The 12,116-nt window shown below is 38.4% G+C and overlaps 1 protein-coding gene across 1 annotated transcript; it reads right to left on the bottom strand.

The window, feature by feature from the left end:
• Window positions 1-5,479: 5,479 nt before the first annotated feature.
• On the bottom strand, window positions 5,480-10,180 carry LOC103711125 (trihelix transcription factor GT-3b). Its single transcript, XM_039124293.1, has 2 exons — window positions 9,758-10,180; window positions 5,480-9,668 (listed from the first exon to the last, which is right to left on the bottom strand). The coding sequence occupies exons 1-2, from the start codon at window positions 10,043-10,045 to the stop codon at window positions 9,129-9,131; spliced, it is 828 nt and encodes a 275-aa protein (XP_038980221.1). The 5' UTR covers window positions 10,046-10,180; the 3' UTR covers window positions 5,480-9,128.
• Between the last annotated feature and the right edge of the window lie 1,936 nt (window positions 10,181-12,116).

Below are 12,116 nucleotides of genomic sequence, written 5' to 3'. Positions count from 1 at the left end.
TGATGGACGGGGACCATAAATCAAACGGTCATGATCGAACAGGAAGTCAAAGAAGGGAGGGATCGTGTTCTCACTCGTCTGCCCTTTGGCGCGATGCGGAGTGTAGCCCAGTCATTCTCATCGATAAGGAAACGCTACGGTGTTTTTTTTTTTTTTTTTTGATTTGAATGTTTCTTCTCACTAGTTGATTTCCTGCCCCCCACACTGGGTTTACCGCCTCACATGTGGGTACGTCACTCCAGCACCACCTTGATACAAATGGAAGGAAAGTATAATCGCCAATAAGTCAGTCAGACATGGAGCATCCGATCTTCTAATTTAATCGACGCCCGCGCGTTTCGAATCCGGACAATTTGGACGGAATTATCGTCCCCTTACCACCAGGCTACTATCTTGGCGGCGATTTTCTGTCCTTTATGTTAAAGATTGGGGTATTAATTGACGCATTTAGTATTTCCTCTGTTTGCAGGATGATGTGTTAGTCCTTGCCCGGGAAGGAAAGGAGCTGGGTGCACGCAGGACCAGAAACCCCACCAACTTGCATGGGTCCAAAAATTCCATGTCACATAGTTCTCATGTAAGCTATGAACTAAAATATAGATATATATGTACGTATAAAAATGCTATGGTATTATTTTCTGTCTAGATTTCATTATTCAGATTGATTTCGATGAGTACTTAACTCTGTGCGGAAGAAGCATTGGTGCTTTATCTCTGAGAAGCACCATGATTACCCACCTAGATCTACTTTTTATCTAAATCTCTTAGCACAGAAAAAAATGTACCAATCACTTGACTATGAGCCTCTATCAATGAACAAACTTCATTGTAATCAAAATGCTTATCAATAACATAAAAAATTGTTTAGTCATAGTTGTCTATAGCCAGTCCAATAACACTATATAAAGAACAAAAATGCTATGGTCAGTGAAAATAATTCTTGAGGAGCAGATTACATCAACAAATTAATCATTTTCTTCACTCAGATCAAGTTGATTTAGAGATTTTCAAGTGGATGGCTTTACTCGATGTGTCCCGTGCTTCCCATTGTACTAGTCTATGCGCACGTATTCAAGTTAAACTCTCATCGCAGGGAATCATCTGAGTCTTGTCACATTTACACATTAATTTGTTTTTTTCCAGCAAATGACCAAACTTATAATTTAAATATGAATCATTTGATATGGGATTAGCTTGCATATAATTTTTTTTAAGCAGACGAGCAAATTAATCACATGTCGAGGTAATCATTTGGTAGTTAAGGTGAGGTCCATGTAGACTAGTTATACTTGAAGACAAATTAATGTCAGGGCCCTGATCTTATCCAGTAACTGGTGCACAAATAGTGAAGCCACGCACTAACTAATATAATGGATTTGAAACAAATGGTAGGTTGGGTTCAGGCAGGACAATGCATCAACTTACAACTGCAGCTGTTGAAGATAATTAAATGGTCATATTGTAAGGACAAATGCATGAGGTACAAGTAGTGATATGAAGAAACTAAGACTAAAGGTACGAGGTACAAGGAGGAGAGAATGGTATCCAGATGCTGGTGGCATGGAAAAATTTTAGAGACTATAAATTTGACCAAAAACACTAAATTTTAGCTCAAATAGCTCCTAACATGATATACCGTAAAACATACCGTACTACACCAGTTCGGTATCAGTATCCAATACAAATAGCATACCGACATTCAATACGCCAAAAAAATTTTGTACTATACCGTACCGGCAATATGCTAGCGTGGCACCGATACAAAGTTCGGTATCAAAACGGCAAATTTTAACTTCTAGACTCTAAAAAATTATGCTATAATGTTGAGCCTATATTGGCATAAGCTTTACTGCGCTACTTCATTCCCTGCTCAATAAATCAGCCATGGGAGTCAGCGATTGGGTTATGCAGTAAACCCCATCAAATCTCAGTCAACAAATTGAACATGTTGTAGTTGGTGTCTTCTGCGCATGTATAAAAGAGCCCTTTTTTTTCCCCCTCTTTTCTACCAGTAGAAACTATAGGAGCTTCTTCATGGGTCTATTAGAATCTAAATCATATAGAACTTACAATGACTCTCGGTTTCAACAGCAACAACAAAAAAAGACAAAAGAAAATAAAAGAACAATATTGCATTGTTACTATATCGATTATTGAGAGGTACAAAAGATATTATAGTTTATGTATTTGTTTGCGACATTATAAGCAGAGGCCAGATTGATGGTGGACGTTTAGCAAGTTGATAAAGAGAAGGCAGAGAAGAAAGATGATGATGCGAGACACCAAAGTTGACCGTTGAGAGGATTGGCTGCCAGGGCCGACATTCTAGATGGAAAGATCGTTCCAAATGCAAAGAACACAATCCTGACCAAGTGGGAGTAGAAAAACTATCAATAGAAAATAAAATTTCAAGAAAAGGAATCAACATCTCCGTCCTGCATTGACTGCCATTTTATGTTTAAATCCCGTTATTTAAATCTAAATCTTTGATTGGTATTGTCATTTTATTTAATTTTAATTCTTAGTCTGCATGTAAAACAGTTCCGCTGTGTGCAAGGGTCGTAACATTTCCAATTAGGTCCGATCAGATCAAGCTAAGATGCATCTATAATCTTGATCGACCATGTATACCGTGACTCAGCATTAGATTTCAAGTGGATCCATATCCGGCCACAAATTAACCTCATGATACAATACGAACAATCTAACCTTCGATAGCGTTAGGTTACCTCTTCCCAACCTGATCCAACCTGCTTGATCTAGCTCCAATGATTTTGGTTTAACTTTCAAAAAAAAAGAGATTTTGGTTATGAAATTTCAGAGCGAACTAAGCAACTCTTCTTAAAATCAAGAGTACATGACCCAACTTGAAACATTACAAATCATGACTTGGGTTGAAACTTTGTTTCACGGATGGATTTGTTTAAATCATCATTCGAAAAACTTAACCCGCGTGTAACAACAGGAATTAATTGGATGTAAAGGTAAAACGACCGAGTATAAAGGAAGTTCTGACGAGCACAAGATCATTAAGTTCTTATGGGCTTTCAGGTGGCTTTGATAGGGGTGGGGGTGGTTTGGATCCTCGGAGGTCTATCATTTGACGCACCGTAACCTTGTGGAGAGAAGTTCAGGTGAGTTAAAGGGCTTGTGGCTAAAAAGGCCAACATACTGGGTAGAGCAAACCTAGTGGACCAAGGGATCTTATTAACCTACTTGGGAGGCCCAAAGCCATTCCAAATGATCGTCAAGCAGGCCCATCATACTTAGCCTTCTAATTCGCCACACTTGTAATCCATAAGAGGATGGCAATACTGCAAGCAGAACTATGTACATTTATTGGTGTTCATCAACAGCTGATAGCTCAGCTGATTGATACTTAACCTCTTCAAGTGAGACATCTCAGATTCAAACTTGAATATACATACATAGACATACATACATACATTTTGCATCAAAAAAAATATATACATACACACGCATACATATGTATACATACATAAATACATATAGCAGTCCTTTTTATGGTCCCACATCCAAGCATCAAGCGAAGGTTTACTCGATCAGGTGTTTCTAAGACAATTTCTAAGATCGAATAGCATAGCATCATCTCTCTAACTGACACACAAGTATCATCACAATTAAAAACTGCCTTGCAATTAAAATAATAAAGCTCTGATGAAGAATTAGGTGTTAAATGCTGTAGCTAGGTATAGATGCAACTACCCGAACATGTATAATAACTTTAGCATGAGTACCAGAAGAGAAGATGTTTGTAACCGAAGCAATAGAATTCGAGCCCGAGTTCAGACCGGGTCTGGTCCACCGTCCTAGGATGACCCTGGCCAAATATCAAACCTAGATATGGGAAAGTTTATTTATATGGACCCAACTCAAATCTATATATCTTAAGGGGTCCATTTAGAGTCCATGAATACATACTTGTCAAACAAGAGTTGTGCATGGAATTTTGATTCAACACGTAACTTGAGATCCTTGTATCAAAATCCAAATCCAATGAAGTTGCCAAAATTATTTATTGGGGTCTATCAAGAGTCAACAATGACAATGTACTCCAACATATAATATTCTCGGGAGCAGTATATGATCAGGAGTAGCTGAACTACTCTTTCTTAAATTTGGTTTTGGGACTATATTTCTCTTTAACATGCTTCCTGATCGTATACGTACGTGTATAAAAGGTCACACGCCTGAAACACCACTCAGATCATGGACCACCAGCCATATAATGGAGAAGTTGTGAAACACTTAAAAATACTATGCCCACCCTCTCATACTGTGAGTATGATGAAGAGGTAGCAACTACGAAATTCGACATTTACAATTGTGAGACTAGTTTATTGGGCAGGTACCTTATAATTCAGAAATTTTTTTGGGCATGGAACCTTTTCCCCTTAGTCCCTGACAACTCCTGGTCATGTTATCTTAATCTTGTTTCTTTGTCCAAATTAACTACTAGGTGGTGGTGGTGGTCCACCCAGTAACAAGAATATATGTTTTAGAGGAGAAAAACTTTGGAGTCGTGAGCTAGGATCAACTAACCAATCCATGTTGCACAAAACAGTCAAACTATTAATAGGTTGTGCAAGCCGTTCTGTTTAAAAAGGTGGTCAAGCTAAAACTCAAGCTTTAGTAGGACAAACTAAAATATTATCATGTTCTCTGGGTTTCATTTTTTTGACCTCAATCCTCAAGGCAGCATGCCTTGATTAAAAAATCAGAGCAATGCTGTAATTTATATCATCAAACACTTCGCTACTCAGTGAAAAAAAAATATCTCAAGCTCTACTCTTTGGTACTTTCTTATAGCTAGAAGTATTTTCTTTTTATTGAGCACTTTGCAAAGCCTAAACAATAAAACCAATTTTTCCTACAATATTAAGATTCACATCTGTTGTATATTTTGAATACATTCACATGAACAATTATGTAAATGGCCAATGGTATCGCTGCACATGCTTCCAATGCTAACTGAACATTTTCCTGACCACCCTCAACAAATTTGAAATAATTAGATCTTCTCAATCAGGTGTACATAATGCCCCAAGTGAAAAATAATGAATAAAAAAGTCGATGACTACTTACATTCACTTATGATATATACTCATGTCCCAAATTGCAGTTTTGAGAAGTTGAAGAAAAAGGAAGCATGGTATTAAGAGAAGTCACATGCATTAGGTCTACAAGCAATATTGTTTTCTGATCTTTTGAATACAGTTATATTGGAACAATATGGTGCTAGCTAGTTTGCCATCACTAGAATTTGAATCCTGAATCTTTTCCAAAAGCAAGTCCTGGATATGAACCATGGATCACTTCCAACAGCAAACCCTTAGAAGAGTGTTGCCAGCCAACTAAGATAATGTTAATTGGTCTTTTGAGTACAATATCTCTTTCAAAGGAAGATTGCAAGCTCTCTTGTTTTTTTGAAAAACAAAAAGCAAAAAAGAAAGATAGCTGTAAAGAAGCATTATTTATTCCTTTAAAGTGTTGGCTTCACTAATCTTTCTTCACCATCCATTCATGCATAGATATCTTCATCCTAAACTAAACCAATCTTCCAGAAGAGTGTCTGACACCCAGGAGATGAGCAGACTAACATTATCATTGCTCAATCACTTTATACTTGTGCAACCCTTAAACCCCTCATCCTCACACAGAAACACCACGAATCCATGATGATCCTGTGTAGCTAGTATTTATTCATGAGGCTTTGGTCTCTCCTTTGCCCCCTTTCATGATCCACAAATCATAGCTGCCTGACTCATCACAGTCATTATATCTCTCCTACATGCCAGTGTCCTGTGTTAGTCATGTACTCATTGTATCATTCTGCACCCTTAAATTCATTTCACCTATTATTAAAGAGCTCTGTCGTTCTCTTGAAAAAGTAGAAATAATGCTTTATTCTTAAAAAAAAATAAGAGTTATAACTATCTTAAGGTATTTATCAAGTACATCAAATTGACAAACCATTTACATCGAAAAGAAAGCAAAGTAGATGATTAAACCTTGTTAAACATAATTCTAAGACGAGCAGCTTAGATGTGTGAATCACACGCATACCTAGGGGAATGGACATAAGTTGTTTCGTTATTGTACGTATTTGTGACTCACACATCTGAAAGGTTCCTTACTGCTGAAAATTCCTGTCTTAAAAAAACAACACTCTGAAATTCATGTTAGCATTACGAGCAGCAGCAACAACAACAAAGATCATAAATTATAAATTATAAAGAATAGCCCACAAGGATATCTAAAGTATTCAAAGTTGCACAACCTTGTAGATCTACTCATCACTATCAACAAATTATGCACATGGTTTGTTTTCATTACTGGCAAACAAATTAACAATAGGTATATCTGAAGTACATTCTAAAACCGATTTAGCTCTCTTATTCTCCTAAAGTCTACTTGATCGTTCAACTAAAACAATATTCCCAATGCCTCCTAGTTGATCATAAGCATGGGGAGATATCATTGGTTTATTAATAAAATGTTCAATTCAAAATTTTGAGATTTTAGAATTCCATATTGGATATTTATCTAAACATAAACTTAGCTAAAAATAAAAACTTGTCTTACTCTCAAATAACTTGGTTTTCTAAATAGATAAGATTTAATAACTTAACTTTATTTTTCTCTCTTCTCTTGAAATTCTATGAAAATTCTATAGACATATCTATAATTTTTTCTCATGCGATATCCTAAAAAGAACCATAAAGATGCTTTCTCTTCCCAGAAGACATCCCAAATGGATGATTTGCAAACAAACTCTTATCTCTTCGGAAGACTTTCATAAATGAAGAGATGCATTCTTACGAAAAGATGTATCTGATCTGATAGTGATCCCAAAGGAACACAACCCTTGATGAATGGATGGAATATGTGAAGGATTGTATTAAACGAAAGAATGCTTAAGCACCTAAACATACCCACCCTTTTATATCTATAAATAGGAAAGGGATCATATTTTCCATCTATCAGAACAACGTCCTCTTTCCATCTGAATAACACCAAATTTGAAAAAAGAATTGAGAGCATTAAGTGAGTGAACTTAAGTGCACTCATTAAACATTTGAGAAGAGGATTGTATCTACATAAAATAGGATTGAGAGAAATTGCTTCAATCTAGTTTTAGCTAGTTCGAGTTTGACCCTGATTCTCCTTTGTTAGAGCGCACTTTAAGGAGAACACTAAGCAGTTTGTTGTATCTTAGGGTATACCGTCATCAACTATTTGGACCTGGGCAGGATTAATTCTACTCTAAAGGAAGCACCTTTCCGTGGCTCAAACTAGACAACATTAAAACTTAATTTATTTATTTAGAGTGTGTGCATAAAGACATTAATTAGGTATTAAAGGTAAAACAATAAAACCACATAAAAAAATAATAAATTTTAGTAGGTAGATTTTTCCAACGGATACTTCACATTGATCAACACTAGGTCGTCTCCTGTAATTACAAATGTTGTCTCATATGTTTGATACTAAGGTCCTGACGCATAAATTAGGGTAAAAAAAAACTTTGGAATCCATGATGGTCAATGTAATTTTATGTCTTTTTTATTTAGACGGACAACACTTTGCTACCTTTTGTTGCTTAAGATTTTAGCAACATATTACTCGTGTAACCAAATGATACACAAAGATGATCCTATGAATCATTTCTACATCATAGTTACCTGTTTGAATTTGCTCTTGATTACTTTCAAGATTACCGAGCCATACAATTTCACCACCACCTAAGAGTAGAAGCTTCTCATTTTATATGAACGGGGCTTACCATTTTACCATCTCATGCAATTGTATCTGAAACAGGAATATGATTTTTTTCTAAAACAAAACTTAGACCTATAATATAGAAATAAAAAAAAAAATTAAGCCTATAATCTACTTAAGAAACAACAAGAACAATCAGTTCTATTGTATTTGAAAGTGTATATCTCAGTTCACAAAGATATACAATTATATGACCATTAATCTTAAAATTAGAGTTCTTTTGCAGGTTCATAGCTAGATATTTGAACGCTAAAACCTAATCCTTTCTTCGATCACTGAGCCTGTTGACTATTTTGAAAAAGAAAAGAAAAACATTACTATTTGACCGTGTCATTTGGGTTTATATTTTTAGGCACTTCGTCACATATGCTCGAGTCAATAGGAATTCTAAGAGTCCACAAACCTCATTTTATTACCACTACCGAGCATGTTCTGCACCTCTCCATACTCCTATCCAAATCTAATCTTCTTCTTCATACTCCCTTCCAAGTTCTCCATATTATTGTAATCGTAAAGTTTATACCACACATGGGGCTAACAGGCGGCTATCCTTCAACAAATTTCCGAAACAACATTCTCATTCGTTTTCAACGCTATCTGAAAGAAATATTCTGTCAAAGAAAAGAAAAGTAAAAACTAGACTTTTCCTTAGAAAGAAAATAATGTATCTGAACATGTATGTCATAAACAATGGCATGTTCCTCTCTCTCTCTCTCTCCAATATAAATTAACCTAGATTTTCTTTTGGGAGATTTTTGGAGGTGGGTATCAGCAACGTAAGAGATTAGAGATTTCAGTATTATATAACGGTCCAGTGCATGCTGCTCTCCTTCACCAAGTTCTGAACACAAGGGGCATTCTTTTAAGAACTTATACTAGCTGCTTTGATTTGAGTAAAGAAAGAAGTGCTGTTAAAGATCTAACCCATCATAAAAGTAGATCATGATTTCTTTTCCCCTTTTCAGGTGTCAAAAAAAAAATGATCTAGTGGAAGAAGAGGCATTTGCATGCTTCTACGGGATCATGATACCGATACTCCTTTCTCATGGCGGGCAAAGCTTCTCTCAAAGATAATCTTTTCCGAGCGAAATCTCTCAAAGATAATCGAGCAGTATCCTTTTTCGATTTCTTTATAAACCCTAACTCTTTTTCTAAGCAAAGGTAAGAGAAACACAAAAAGGAGCATAGCAGCACAGATTCAAAACCAAAGGCCAAATTCAAAGTGCAAACCTTTTGTTTCTCTTTTCCTTCCCCGTCTCATACCACGATCAAGAGGGAAGCCATCGCCTTATATTTCTTAACAACGAGCTACAACCCTTATAGAACTACAACCCTTCTTTTTCTAGCTTCGCAAGGAGGACGGTTACTAGAGCGTCTCGCCTCTCCGCCCGGACCTCCTCCCTCGCCCGCCGCTCCTCCTCCCTCTCCCTCCACGTCCTCTCCATCGTCTTCCTTTCCTCCTCCAAAGCGTCCATTGCTCTCCTCCACTCCTCCTCTTTAGCCTTCCTCTCCGCCTCCCTCGCTTCTGCCGCCGCTATCCATCGAGCCTGCATTTCCAGCTGCCGCCTTGCAAACTCCTTGAGAGCATTCTCCACCTCTTCTTCAAATCTCCTCGTCCTCTCCACCCTCTTCTTCTTCTTACTCCTCCCCACCTTCTCCTTCTCCTCCTCCTCCTCCTCCTCCTCCTCCTCCTCCTCTTCCTCCTCCTCCTCTTCCTCCCCCCACTCCTCTCCTTGGACTTGCACTCCCTTCCCTTTATCTTTTTTCGAAACCTGCAGCCTCTCCATCCTCGCTGAGAATATCGTCCGCAACTCCTCGAGGAAGGGGAACTGTCTGCTGCCCTCCCCGTCCATGGCCTCGATCCCCTGCTCCGAAAAAGCCATATGTTTTTGAGCCAAAAAAACAAAAAGAAGAGAGGAAGCGATGAGAGAAAGTAATAACATATCGAGTTGACCTTGAAACGAGAAACGAGGTTCTTCCACTTGGACTTGCACTGCTCCGGGGTGCGGTTGAAGCCCTTCTGCCGGAGCCTAGCAGAGATGGCTTCCCACAAGGGCTTGTTGCGCTTGGTCTCCATGAAGCTCCGGTCGAACTCGGCTCGAACGGCCAAGAACTCCTTGGTCTCGGCGTGAGTCCATTGGGGAAACCGGTCTCGCTCTCGATCTCTCTCACCACCACCACCACCCTCGGGTACGGGGTTCACGTTGATGTAATAAGGGTTGTAGTGGTGGTGTAGCTCCATGGCTAGCTATCTTGAGATAGATAAGAGAAGGGAAAAGGGGTTATAGAAACAAGAAGAGGGGAAAGAGTGTGAACTGAGCTAGCTAGGGTGGTGGGCGCGGGGGAGAGAGGGAAGGGGGTATGGGGATTGGAATCGAGAGATCTGTGGGAGGGGAACACAGGGTGGGGACGGGCAAGTCGTGGTCGCATTTTATCCGTCAACGCGGAAACCGCTCGCGTTCCCACTGCTTTTCTCTGTGGGCCGGGTCCCAGCGGATGAGTCCGGGTGGCGTCAGGCTTACGCGAGGGAAGAATTCACCGTGGCCAAGGCGACGCAGCGCCTGTCATTCACACGAGAAGTCGCAAATGACCACTCGATCGCACGGCCACTAATCATCTGGATGCCACGTAGATGGAGACCTCGTCTTGTGAACGGAATCGGTGCAGCGTTAGCTTCCCTCGCTCAGATTGCCTTGCTTGCTAAGTTTCCATCGTGTGAATTCTCGAAAGGTCGCCTCGGAGAACCTGCGGGCGGCGGGGAATATTGACGCGTGGTTTGGGACGCGCTGTAATAAATGAATGATTTGCGCGCGATTCGTGTTTGATTGCTCGCAAGGGAGCAGCTCGATCGGCGCTTTATTCCCACCGTGCTGATGAACGCAAAATCTGAACGAAGCTCTGAGATGGAGCTAAGTCTTTCATGGGGAAATGGATTCAGGTTTCAGATGGACGCAGCTTAGTCTTGTTCGCCGCATCTCGTACTGCTTCATGTTATTATTTATCTAGGCTTTTAGTGCAATTTGGGTTATACATCCGGCTTGGGTTTCACATTGGCTGAGTATTCCTGCCTTTGTCACCTGGCAAGAGTTTCTGGCTGCACCTTGTATTGCTTCCAACAGAACCAAGCGTGGGAAATGCGGCTGCACGTGCGTGACTAGAATTACTTTTCTTATTCAATAACGTAATATTTTGTTAATGTTTCATATCTGTATAACATTTAAAATTTTAAGAGTTCTCATCGATATATGGATGTCGCATTTAGGGTTGAAGCCATGCCTGCATATAAATTACATTTACACACCAAAATTTTGCAATTTCGATTGGCATCACTGAATTATTTTATTGTAATAATATAGTCCAATGTCTGTTAACCATGTAGTATTGCATATAAATTATCGCATGACTATCATGTGATAATTGATACATGTTATTACATCCAAAATATCCTTTTTTTTCTCCTTAAGCTTGATTGCACAAAATACCATAATGGTTACCCTTCTCATTATGAAACCCTTTCCAAGTGGTCCGTACAATCCTCTTTCATCCTAACCCTGACCCTTATTGGGGAAAATGTTATAAGGATCCTTATGTAAAGATGAAGGAGCTAGATTTGGGGTGGAAGCACTTCTTAAATTTATGACATGTTATTTATTTTAATAAGAATTAGTGTTATTTTCATCTAAATATACTTTTAACATGAAAATCTTTAATGATCTTGCATTTGAATCAATTCCATAGAGAGACTTGATACATTCATCATGAATGAATATGGCCATGTAAGGATGTGAAATGTAATTAATGCTTTATAAATAATCTAATGAAGTGAATGGAGCTACACTCCCTCCTTTCTCTTTTTGAAAAAAATAAGTATAAGTTAGCATATGTAGATAAGGAGACTAACTTTAGACCACATTTGAGATTCACTAAATTATATTAATGAATTAATTAACTCAGGAACTCAACCAGCTTGAGAATTTGATCCAGCTCTTTCGCCACGAAAGGATCTATGTTGACTGAGTTGTGAATGAATTGAATTATGAATTACCTTTTTAAGGTGTGTGAACTCATCATCTTGCTCACCACTTGACGTAGAGTCCTGTAATGATAAGAAAGAATCCTTTAATGCGTTGTCCATTAACAGAGCTAGCGATGCAAACCTGCAATTCCATTATCTGTGGTCTATTCGATAATCTGTGCCAAATCTTAAAATGATATTGATTATGACTGAATTAGCGCAAATATCTACATGGCCTTTGAAGATCAAAGCTGATGTATTGGATGTTCACCTATAATTTTAATGTTTAACTGATTAT

This window comes from Phoenix dactylifera, chromosome 3 (genome assembly GCF_009389715.1).
Source record: "Phoenix dactylifera cultivar Barhee BC4 chromosome 3, palm_55x_up_171113_PBpolish2nd_filt_p, whole genome shotgun sequence".
NCBI classification, from domain to species: domain Eukaryota; kingdom Viridiplantae; phylum Streptophyta; class Magnoliopsida; order Arecales; family Arecaceae; genus Phoenix; species Phoenix dactylifera.
The sequence above is the reverse complement of the archived record's forward strand: the minus strand, read 5'-3'. Positions and strand labels throughout refer to the sequence as shown.

Coding starts and splice junctions, on each gene's coding strand:
- LOC103711125 (XM_039124293.1), bottom strand. CDS start 10,045: ATGGAGCTACACCACCACTACAACCCTTATTACATCAACGTGAACCCC. Junction 9,669..9,757: donor ACCTCGTTTCTCGTTTCAAG/GTCAACTCGATA, acceptor TTTTCGGAGCAG/GGGATCGAGGCCATGGACGG.